The 12,731-nt window shown below is 45.1% G+C and overlaps 1 protein-coding gene across 4 annotated transcripts in view; it reads right to left on the bottom strand.

Moving 5' to 3' along the window:
- The window catches only part of BRIP1 (BRCA1 interacting helicase 1), a 205,777-nt gene that overhangs the window by 124,153 nt on the left and 68,893 nt on the right, over positions 1-12,731 (bottom strand). For all 4 annotated transcript variants that reach the window (XM_053367674.1, XM_053367675.1, XM_053367677.1 and 1 more), the window contains exons 15-16: positions 5,012-5,171; positions 2,840-2,961 (exon numbers count right to left, since the gene is read on the bottom strand). In XM_053367674.1, coding sequence (XP_053223649.1) covers positions 2,840-2,961; positions 5,012-5,171 — 282 coding nt within the window. The remainder of the gene's footprint in view (positions 1-2,839; positions 2,962-5,011; positions 5,172-12,731) is intronic.

Genomic DNA, 12,731 nt, shown 5'->3' with positions numbered 1-12,731 from the left:
TACCTAGAACAAACTTAGTTGGTCTCTAAGGTGCTACTGAACAATTTTTTAATTTTGTTAAATTAATTTATTTTAAAAGAATAGAAGCATTACCACCCCACCATCCCCCTCCTCCTCTTTTCTTCCCAAACTAATATTGCATGCAACACTAACTTCTCACAACAAATGAAACTGATCTGCAGAAAACACAACTTGAAAAAAGAGACAATGCACACGTTTTTGTAAACTAAGAAATCTTTCATCATCATCATAATAAACAAAGGACCACAGACCAGCTCTTCTGCATGCCAGTGTGTTTTCCTATTGCAAAGTGCACCAGCAGATGTGCAGTAATGGTAGATGGCCTCTGGCCGCTTTATGTCAGAGAGTTTCCCCAGTCAAGTCAAGTCCCTCTTCTTCAGAAGTACTTAATCTTCCCCGTTGCTCACCCTCAGCCCCAGTCTCAGGCAAGACTTCAATTACTTCAGTTGCAAGTGGCAGGAATTCAATAGAGAGAGCATTGCTTTCACTCTAGACACAAGAAAAGGCTGCTTGCTTACACTGCTATGTTGACATGGCCCCAAAGACAGCTGGCAGATGAATGCTCAAAACACCTTTGCAGCCAAGGACCAAGCTGACCAGGGGCGAAACTCAGCACAGAATGCTAGAGGGAGTGGGGAATAAATGCGGTGCTCTTCAATAACACCTACTGGATGAAGGTAAAAGAGGTCTTGATGGTTTTCTTCTTCTTCTGGGGACAAACCACCATAATGGCTTTTGTGAATTGACTTGCTGATGTAAGGCTATCATCGCATGTCCCTCCCAGCACTCAGATCACAAACGGGGTCAACCTGACCCAAATTGCAATACTTCTTCCTGGAGATGTCTCAAGGTGTCCTGAGATTTCTCACTGTATATACACATTGCCATTCCTTTTTAAAAAAAATAATAATTCATTTTTAGGTAAACACAAGCAACAAAGGACACACAACATATTGGTCATCACAACCTCCTACAAGAATAGATGTTAATGTCCCAAATGTCTGTATTGGCTCAGTTCAATAAATCATTCCACAAGCTCAAATGAGAGTGTGGTAGTGATCCTCCATTGTCTTCCATTGTCTTCTGTTTCCACTTAGTTATATATTATCATTCTTAATACAATTCAGGTTTTGTGCAAACTTTGGTCAAAACTGAGCAATGTTTCCAAATGAAGCGGCTTTTTTTTTTTTTTTTTTGCCAAACCTTGCTTAGCAATACCTAACTTTACACAATCTAGGAGAAACGGCAACATTTCTAGCATCTATAACCACCCTGGTAATAGCTCTTGCCGCCTAACTTAAGATATTTAATTTATTTAGCAAAATTTGTAAATGACTTAACTTTGATTAAATGGGTTTACAAATACAGTGGTACCTCGTGTTATGGACGGGATCCATTCCAGAGGCCCGCCCGTAACGTGATAAGCCCGCAACTCAAAGCGCCACGTCTGCGCAGGCGCACGGTGTGATTTGGCACTTCTGCGCATGCGCAAAACGCGATTTAGCACTTCTGAGCATGCGTGAGCGGTGAATCCTGGAAGTAACCCATTTCAGTATTCCCGGGTTGCCGCAGAATGCAAAATGAAAACACGCAACCTGAAGTGGACGCAACATGAGGTATGACTAACAAAATATACATTACAATTATCAATAAAGAGCAACATTAAAAACAAGCTGATAAACCCCTAAAATGAACAGAATCAATATAAATGTATACTCTCTAAGGAAAAATTACAGATTAAAATACATGTCTGGATAGGGCCAATATGGTAGCAATGAAATTCCTCTTTCTGGTTATGACTTCAGGCCACTGTGGTGTAGTGGTTAAGAATCTTGGAAGAGGACCCCACTCAGTCATTAAGCTTATTTAGTGAGCCTGGGTGAGCCACTATCTTGTCGCTTAACCTACCTCACAAGGTTGTTGTGAACATAAAATGGAAAGCAGGAAGAACCTGAGCTTAGAGAAAAGTGGGAAATAATTGCAACAGCAGCAGCAGTAGCAGCAGCAGCAATAATAATAATAATAATAGTAATAATAATAATACTAGCAACTAGGCAAGCATGTCACTGGACCCAATAATAGCAAACAGCTAGGTAAGCATATAATAATAATAATAATAATAATAATTTATTATTTCTACCCTGCCCATCTATCTGGGTTTCCCCAGCCACTCTGGGAGGCTTCCAACAGAAGGTTAAAAATACATTAAAACACCAGTCATTACAAACTTCCCTAAACAGGGCTGCCTTCAGATGTCTTCTAAATGTCATATAGTTGTTTATTTCTTTGACATCTGATGGGAGGGCGTTCTTCAAGGTTTTCTTTTGTTAGTACTTGTCAGAAAGCTGAGCAAGAAGCCTCCTGAATCTGAGCGTGGAACTTATTATAGCAAAGAAAGGGGTGTGCGACATCAATCACCATGAAAAGCACGCAATAAATAGGAAGCCTCTGTATTGAATGGTCTAGAGCTATAATTCCCAACACCCTTGACCTTTGGCCTCACTGGCTGGGGCTGATGGTAGAGGAGTCCAACAATATATGGATGCCACAAGTGGCCTCACCCTTGAGCCAGGCCTTTATTTATTTTTTGCAGGCCTTCAAGCAACAAGCACTTTGTTACAGCTAGCAGGTGACAGCAGAGCTCTAACAGCAGGACACATTCAGATGAAGGTCAACCAAGATTCTAAACCAAATGAGTACATAAAAACACAATCTTTTCGAAAGAGGCCAAGTGTGCAGTTATACACGGGTGGGTAATAAAATACTGAAACTGGACATGACGCCACTTACGTGATTTTGACAGTGTCAAGTTTCCTACCTGAAGGTCCTTCACGTTTGGAAACGGAATTCCTATGGTTACAACGGCACGGGCATTGTCATCAGAGAAATCCAAGCCTTCACTGACTTTGCCTCTGCAGACAGCAATAAGAAGTGCCCCATCTTAAATGAGAATGATAAAGAACTTATGTTATGGATCATATCACTCATAATTTTGGCTAAGCGGTGGAAAATGAGCAAAGTCCCAGACAAAGAGGATTGACAACTTAAGATATTAGAATATGCAGAACTTGCAGGTTTAACACATGGAGTAAGAAAGCAATAAGAACATATATTTAAAGAAGAGTGGAAAACATTTATTGAACATATGGAAAATAATTGTACAAAACCGAAAATGCTGGCAACATTAAGATAAATTCAACAGTGTAATTAATACTAATATTTATTTATTTATTTATTTATTTATACATACATACATACATACATACATACATTCCCTGCCCATCTGGCTGGGTTTCCCCAGCCACTCTGGGCGGCTAATTAATGTTTGAATGGTGTAAAAATGACTTGAATGGTTATAGTAAAATATGCAGGAATGGAAGATATGTAAAATGAACCATGGAAATAAATTAGGGAAGTCACTGGATATCAATGAGTTTCAAAATGTTTATTTTGAATCATGAAAAATTGAAATTATATGAAAAGGCGTAATGTACACCTGATGAAGTTGGCTCTTGCCAGTGAAAGCAAGTGCTGCAATGTGGACACCATCAGCCTTCTTCCACATTATCCATTTATTTGTCAGAATTCTTACCCACTTTTAACCATAAGACCCCAGGTTGTGGTGGGTTAAGGAAATGTAAAAATACAGTATTTAAATCAGTTTAAATAATTGGATGGGTCCTACAACCCTATATCTCTCAGGTGTCAAAGGCCAGGGTAAAAACCGGATCTCCAGCATGTAACAAAAGCCAGACAGCCGACCGCAGTTCACTGAGTTTGGCTCAGCAAGCTGACCAAACGCATCATCGCCTTTGTGCACAGGCAAGGATCAATAGCACCCTATACATGTTAAGTCTTTGGGCTACTGCAGAACTCTCTCTCACTACAACCTCTGGAGTTTGTCCCTAAGGAAGGATTTAGTGAGAATCCACCAACCTCAGAGTATTTACAATACTTTTCTTGGCCAATTCATGCATTTTTTCATCACTTACATGAAATGTGCACAATGTCACGAATGATTTTTCAACAAATAATATTCTATTATTATTATTATTATTATTATTATTATTATTATTATTATTATTACTGCAGTTTCTTTTCAAATTTCCAATATATCCCCGATGAACAGTGCTCCTGTACAAAGTTCTTTGTGACCTGGTAAAGGTAAAGGGACCCTTGACCATTAGGTCCAGTCGTGGCCAACTCTGGGGTTGTGGCGCTCATCTCGCTTTATTGGCCGAGGGAGCTGGTGCACAGCTTCCGGGTCATGTGGCCAGCAGGACTAACCCACTTTTGGCGAATCAGAGCAGCGCACGGAAATGCTGTTTACCTTCCCACCGGAGTGGTACCTATTTATCTACTTGCACTTTGACGTGCTTTCGAACTGCTAGGTTGGCAGGAGCAGGGACTGAGCAACGGGAGCTCACCCCGTTGCGGGGATTTGAACCGCCAACCTTCTGATTGGCAAGTCCTGGGCTCTGTGGTTTAACCCACAGCGCCACCTGCGTCCCTTTGTGACCTGGTACTTTTCATGAAAAAAGAGCTTTTGAATCTACTAACTGGCTTTTTGTCATTTCCTGCTGTAACACTGGCCCAACCTTTCGGCTCCTCTTCTCTCCCAATACACAGCAACAAAGGCAGACCTACACATAGCAAAGAACACAAGGCTGCTGCTGAAAACGGAAGCCATGGGTCTAGTTTCTGCCACCTGCCATATAGCATGCAGCACAACTTACCTGTGTCCCTTGACCTTACTACATTATGAAATTACCCCTAGCGGAGGCTGGCAATGTTATCTAGATAGGACAAAGAAACCACAACATTGTGAGGTCAAGAGACAGGGTAAGTTGCATGAGATGTTTAGCTGAGATGGTGGAACTTGACACAGGGCTGGCAGCTTTAGCAGCAGCTGGTCGTGCATCCTACAGTCTTGCTCCAGCCTCAGCAGACAAGTTTTCAAGCTTCTACATTTTTGACTTGGGCCACTCACCTTTTCCTTCTTTAAATTTTATGGCATCGTAGTATACTTGCAGCAGCTCGTCAAAGTCAGCTTTGTTGCCTCCTTTAGGTTCCACGATGACTGTCTTAATCAGTTCAAGCTTTTCCCATAAGCCAGTGTGCAGCCAGCGATCTTTCAGTTTATCTAACATCTGAACAGATGACCCCAAAAATGAAAGTATAAGAACTATGCCTACCAATTCTCCTGCTTCTTTCAAAATCAAAATGATATATGCACATGGGTAAAATACGATGTACACAGAAAAGAACTATAAATTCATTTCATATACGTTTCTTTCTGTCTCTCTTTCTTGCAAACTGGTTTAAGCAGCCCACTGAAAGAAAATGAAACTTAACAGCTTTGGGATTTTGAAACAGCAGAGTTCTCTAAGCAGAAAGTATGTATGGACACACAGTCATATGGCACAATTATCATTGCAAAGACATACAGAAGTTACCGGGGGTGGGGGGAATCAATCATTTAAAAAAAATATAGGCAAGACTGCACATATTTGTAACATTGACGTCTAATTTAATATGTATTTTACTTTATATTTATATTTTTCACTGCTTATTTTATTTCTATTTGGAAAAATTGGTCAATAGATTATTGATTTCTGACTCTGTATGTATTTCAATGTATATCCTATATTTATAATAATTTCAAAGTATATTTCATACTTTACATAAAGCACTTAAGCGGTTTTTATGATAAAGTGGGATACACATTCTGTCAATTAAACAAAACGAACTGAAAATATATTCCCATTTTTTACCACCCTGCAAAGGGACTTTTGATGTCCTTGCAGTACAGCTCCTGGCTTGTTCCAGGTCTGGCCTGAGGTGGTGAGACAACCTGGATATTTATTCAGAAAATATTCCACAAAGGGGAGGGGGCAGATATCTAATTTTAACATTAAAACAATCCCATCAGGTACATTAGGCTGAAAGATACGAGAGTTCCCTGACTTTGGTTCCCCCACTTCCCCATATCCTAGCTCAGCATCATTCCCCCATGGCACTTATAACAGGTGGGACTTATGGAAGTTGAAGTCCAAAATACCTGGAAGGTACCAGGCTGACAAAGGCTGGTCTCCACTCATTGGCAGTGAGATTCAGACAGGGATCTCTCCTCCCTGGAGTTGCCAAGGATGGAACCTGGAGCCTTTCGTATATAAAGCATGTGCTGTCCAGTATGTGGGACAGCACAGCATCCTTGAAGAAGATCTGTGTTTTATTTGTTCTATTATCTATTCCTGCTTGGGCCCATCAAAATATCTAAACTGTACAAACAGTAAATACAATTGTCTTCTGTGGCTACTGAGTGGCAGTTATTTTGCATGCACAGCAATATACCGTATTTTTCGCTCTATAACACACACCCGACCATAACACGCACGTAGTTTTTAGAGGAGGAAAACAAGAAAAAAAATATTCCAAATAAAACAGTGGATGTATGATTTTTGTGGTTCATGCTGTGGCCACAGACATGTGATCTGACAGTGAGTTTGGAGTAGCCCAATGCAAAAATCCTTAGGATCCATGTGGATCCATGCTTTGTAACTACGTTTTTGCACCACTGCGGCCCCAGGCAACAGTGGGTGCGTGATTTTTTTGGTGCAAGCTGTAGCCATGGACATGCTATGCGATATGATGGTGAATTTGGGGTGACCCAGTGCAAAAATCCTGAGGATCCATGTGGATCCGTGCTTTGTAACCACGTTTTAAGCGGGGAGGGAAGGAAAAGCACTCAAGGGACAAGGAGCATGCGTGGCGTGGGTGGAGAAGGATGCTGCTAATAATGAAGAAGAGGGGTCTAAGTGGAGAAGGCTCCTCTCCTCTCCCACTTTGCTCCTTTAAAGCAAGCAGGCTCTGCTTTTCTCCTTCCTCCCCGCTCATCCCCGGCTTAGCGAGCTGAAAAACTTTGCTGCTATGTAGCGAGCTGAGTGGGGAGGAGAGAGGGACAGAGAGCCTGCTTGCTTTAAAGGAACCAACCGGACAGGAGCCGCTTACACTTGTGTAAGCGGCTCCTCTCCCGCTTTGCTCCTTTAAAGAGGCAAGCTCTCTGTCCCTCTCTCCTCCCCACTCAGCAGCTCTTCTCCCGCTTTGCTGTTTCAAAGCGAGCCACGGAGGAGGGAAGGAAGGGGAACCATGGATCCTCTGCTCACGACTGCAGCAGATCCCCCCCCCCGCCACCCGTAGGCATTCCCTCCATAACACGCACAGACATTTCCCCTTACTTTCTAGGAGGAAAAAAGTGAGTGTTATGGTGCAAAAAATACGGTACTCGTCCACACACACAAATCTGTTGAATTACAATGGCTATTATGCTCACTCTATTCATTCTTGAGCCGTGCCTGACTTATTGCCCTGTAGTTTCACTCACTTCTTCTAAGAGTTTTGCCTCAAGCAGTGCAAAACTGCTCCCTGTGGAACCTGCAGGAATTCCCAGAGCAGATACCCACAGCATCCCTTATCTCTTAACATTATTTCCTAACCAGCAACCTCAGGCTGAACTCTCAAGAACCCTTTAAGTGCCAAAGTTCACTTGGACCTAACAGCCTGGTTCAGCAAATCTAGGCAGGACCCACAGCTATCCATGAACACATGTTCCCTTTAATGCTTATTAAGGAAGAAGTAGAGGGGTCATACGCCTTGCACTCTGAAGTGGCAAGTGGAATGAAAGGGGGAAGGATGTGTGTAAAACATTTGTATTCAAAATGAAGATGTCCAAAGAGGGCAAGGTAAAAACAGTAATATTGAATTTCAAAAACTTGAACGCAGAAGTAACAGAGAACTAATAACCAGCCCATTTGCTCCTTTTACCACCTCCCTGCTCTTTTCTAGAATGAACCTGCTTGCCTTCACAAGCCCCAGATGAAGTCAGTCACTCCCGTCAGGCCAGCAAGTGTGACTGTGGGGCCCACATTTTAATCCTGCACCAATATGGTAACTCCCATGTGGCGCTCATTGCGACTGCTGGTGGCACCAGGTGCATTTATCTGGGAGACAGTGGCAGTGAGCTGTTTCCCAGCAACCCTTCTCTCTCTCTATAAAAGCAATACATTCAAATTGTATTGGCTTCTTATTTAAATTACTTAACCTGGTTTAAAAACGCCTATACAGTGGTACCTCGGGTTAAGTACTTAATTCATTCTGGAGGTCCGTACTTAACCTGAAACTTTTCTTAACCCGAAGCACCACTTTAGCTAATGGGGCCTCCTGCTGCCGCTGCGCCGCTGGAGCACAATTTCTGTTCTTATCCTGAAGCAAAGTTCTTAACCTGAAGCACTATTTCTGGCTTAGTGGAGTGTGTAACCTGAAGCGTATGTAACCTGAGGTACCACTGTATCGTTGTAACCCTGGGATCTTATGGGGAAAGGCAAGTAGGGAATCTTATAATAAATAAATAAAACAAATTTAACACAAGACCACACAGGGCTTAAAACAGATGTCGACTTATTCAACGTGCAGTGGTAATTAAAATTCATACCCAACAGACACATTTTAAACTAAGGCATTTGGCAGAGTACTATAGTGTGGAAGCCACCACAAAAGAGGTGTTGCCCCTCGTGCTCACCAACTATATCTCAGGTGGTGGGACACGAAGCACTGAATCTCTAAGAGCCAAGTGTTGCCCCCTGAGCTTCTTGTTAGGTGTAGAGGATACTAAGGCCGCCATGCTCTGTACATTTGCCTCTTGACCACAGAGGGACTCAACTCTGAGTAGACTTGCATTGCAATGGGCTGTGAATTAGTTAAGCTGATTGCTTGCATTAACTTATGGTTGTATCAAAAGTAATACTCAGAGGAAACCCGTTGAAATTAATGACCACAACTAACTTAGGTTCATTAATTTCTATGTGTCTACTCTGAGTAGAACTTGGGTTGCCTACAATCCCTAGCCAGGAAGAAATGATGGTTTGAGGGGAAAGTCTACTTGAAGGGTGGGGGGGTTGTCAAAAGAGACAAACAGCTTGACTGATGTAAGGGTATAGGGCAAACACAGCCATGTTACTTGTTTGAAACCTACCTACTTCTAACGCACTCAGACATTCGCCTGCTGAATGAGCAGGTTCTTTGCCTTTTAAAATGGAAGTCATAGATTCCTGTTCACTGTTGGCAAAACCAGCACTAGAAAAGCTTTGCCTTGAGGGAAAAACCCTAAAAAATCTTGAAAAGCCATTATTATTTCCCAGTTTGCGGATGACTGAGAAATGCAATGAGCATCTTTCACTTTTCACCCCCTAGAGGGTCTGCAATCAAAGCCACTTCTGGCCCCTCCATAGCTTTGGACTTCTAAGTGATGGCTGCCTCTCAAACATAGAGCCTGCACCTGCTGCACAAACATACCCAGGCAAACATTTCAGGCAACATAAAAAAAATTCCTCTATACAAGGCTATATATTGTAACTGACAAATATTATTTTGTTTGTTACTTTGTTATGTAATTTTGTGTTTCCATACTGTAAACTGCTCTGTGATCCTCGGATGAAGGCTGTTACAGAAATGTAAGAAATAATGATAATGATAATGATAATGATAATACCAACAACAACAGACATGAATTGGGGAGGAGGGTGTGGCACTAAAGTGAAGATATCCATAGAGTGGGCTAAACTCATCAGTGTGCTGCCAGATCTCTAGCAAAGTTTACTGGGAAAAGCCTAGTGCAGTGTTCCCCAACCGAGAGCCCACTGGGTTTTGCTAAACTACAGCTCCCATTAGTCCTGCCCAATTTATACTCCATTTATATGCTCAGAACAGGGATTGCAAGCCCTTTTGGACCCATTTGCAAACTAGAGATATTGTCGTAGGCACCGCATATGCACACACCCCACAACCAAGCACAGGTCACAATCTACCGTATTTTTCGCACCATAGGGCGCACCGGACCATAGGGCGCACCCAGTTTTTAGAGGGGGAAATCAAGGGGGAAAAATTCCCCCCCCGCCCCAAAGAGCAGCGTACAGGCTGCGCACAACCTCTCCCTGCCGGAGGGGTTGCACGCGGCTATGGCACAAGCCAAGGCAGCGAGCAGAATGGATCCCGCTCGCTGTTTTGGCTTCCCGTTTAGCCCCGTGCAGCCTCTCCTTGCCGGAGGGGTTGCACGCAGCTATGGAGCAAGCCAAGGCAGCCAGCGGGATGGATCCCGCTCGCTGTTTTTGCTTCCCCTTTAGCCCTGTGCAGCCTCTCCCTTCCGGGAGAGGCTGCGTGGGGCTAAAGAATCCATAGCCCCGTGCAGCCTCTCCTTGCCGGAGGTGTTGCGCCCAGCTATGGAGCAAGCCAAAGCAGCCAGCGGGATGGATCCCGCTCGCTGTTTTTGCTTCCCCTTTAGCCCCGTGCAGCCTCTCCTTGCCAGGAGAGGCTGCGTGGGGCTAAAGAATCCATAGCTCCGTGCAGCCTCTCCTTGCCGGAGGGGTTGCGCACAAGCTATGGAGCAAGCCAAGGCAGGGGGCGGGATGGATCCCGCTCGCTGTTTTGGCTTCCCCTTTAGCCCCGTGCAGCCTCTCCTTGCCGGAGGGGTTGCGCGCAGCTATGGAGCAAGCCAATGCAGCCAGCGGGATGGATCCTGCTCGCTGTTTTGGCTTCCCCTTTAGCCCCGTGCAGCCTCTCCTTGCCGGAGGGGTTGCGCGCAGCTATGGAGCAAGCCAAGGCAGGGGGCGGGATGGATCCCGCTCACTGTTTTGGCTTCCCTTTTAGCCCCGTGCAGCCTCTCCTTGCCGGAGGGGTTGCGCGCAGCTATGGAGCAAGCCAAGGCAGCCAGCGGGATGGATCCTGCTCGCTGTTTTGGCTTCCCCTTTAGCCCCGTGCAGCCTCTCCTTGCCGGAGGGGTTGCGCGCAGCTATGGAGCAAGCCAAGGCAGGGGGCGGGATGGATCCCGCTCACTGTTTTGGCTTCCCCTTTAGCCCCGTGCAGCCTCTCCTTGCCGGAGGGGTTGCGCGCAGCTATGGAGCAAGCCAAGGCAGGGGGCGGGATGGATCCCGCTCGCTGTTTTGGCTTCCCCTTTAGCCCCGTGCAGCCTCTCCTTGCCGGAGGGGTTGCGCGCAGCTATGGAGCAAGCCAAGGCAGGGGGCGGGATGGATCCCGCTCGCTGTTTTGGCTTCCCCTTTAGCCCCGTGCAGCCTCTCCTTGCCGGAGGGGTTGCGCGCAGCTATGGAGCAAGCCAAGGCAGGGGGCGGGATGGATCCCGCTCACTGTTTTGGCTTCCCCTTTAGCCCCGTGCAGCCTCCCCTTGCCAGGAGACGCTGCGCAGAGCTAAAGAATCCATAGCCCCGTGCAGCCTCTCCTTGCCGGAGGGGTTGAGCGCAGCTATGGAGCAAGCCAAGGCAGCCAGTGGGATGGATCCCGCTCGCTGTTCTGGCTTTCCCTTTAGCCCTGTGCAGCCTCTCCTTGCCGGGAGACGCTGCGCAGGGCTTTTCTGGCTTTACTGGGAGGTGGGGGGATTCACCCACCTCCCGCAAAACCGGCAGAAGCCGCGCAACTCCTTTAAAGATATCGCGGCTTCTCCTGGCTTTTCTGGGAGGTGGGAGAAGGGACTGATGCGACCAGTCAGTCCCTTCTCCCTCCTGTGGAAAAGCCCGCAAGAGCGCACGGAGCTTGTGTGCAGCTCTTGGGGGCTTTTCCCGCCGGCCTCCCCCCTGCATTCGCTGCATAGGACGCACACACATTTTCCCTTGCTTTTTAGGAGGGGAAAAGTGCGTCCTATGGTGCGAAAAATACGGTATTCTATTTGCTACAAGAGAATGTCTCTTTCAGTGGGCAAAGGAGACCCCATGAGCACCAGGGATGACCTTCGTGGGCACAACCTTCAGCTTAGAATAGTCAAGAACAACATCATCATCATCATCATCATCATCATCATCATCATCATCATCATCAACAACAACAACACTTTTTGACTCCTAAGGTTCATACTGCAGGTTATTCCTATTTATTTTATATTCCGCCCCTCCTCCCAGGGGTGGCAAACACACAAGTGGCAAAACAATAAAAACATCTAAAAACAATTCAAATACAGCTCCAGATTTGTACTTTTAAAAGCTTGTTGAAAGAAAAAGGATATTCGGCAGTCTGTCTATTATTTAACAGAAGGGGATTCCAAGGGGCTGGTGCCACAACACTAAAAGCCTGATTCATTGTGTGGAATGGATCAGGAGGAGAGAGTATCTGCAGGAGGCCCTCCCATCTGGAGAACATAGTGATACAGTTGCTTAACTGCTGCTGGATCTTCATGCCCCACAATTCCTGGTAGCAGGAAGTTTCGTGTGAAAAACGTTTGGTATCTCCTGTCCCTTTCATTCTTTTTTTTTAAACTTGGGTGTGTGTGTGTGGAACTTACAGGGCAGCTGGGCATTGCTTCAAAGTGTAACACTGGGGAGGCCTCAAGCCCCCGCCATCTTGATATGCCCAGCAGAACTTGATACATTTATGCAAATCTGTGTCACGAGCCTCTGCCCTGAGCCCTTTAAGTACACCTGGCCATTTGCCTCAGTTTTATTTTGAACCAACAAGATGTGCACTTTTGCATATACAGAGAACACAATGCGGCAATTGAAAGGACGCTACATAGGGCCTTACACTCTTGCTATGACAGAGAGTGCTACTGAAATGCCGCTAATAAATAAAACTAAATAAAATATATTGCTCTCATGCCTCGCAGGAACTCCTACCTTAAGAGAAGAGTTAGCCAGAAGAAACAATAGCACTTT

This window comes from Podarcis raffonei, chromosome 15 (assembly GCF_027172205.1).
Source record: "Podarcis raffonei isolate rPodRaf1 chromosome 15, rPodRaf1.pri, whole genome shotgun sequence".
Classification (NCBI taxonomy): Eukaryota; Metazoa; Chordata; class Lepidosauria; order Squamata; family Lacertidae; genus Podarcis; species Podarcis raffonei.
This window is presented reverse-complemented; position numbering and strand designations above follow the sequence as displayed.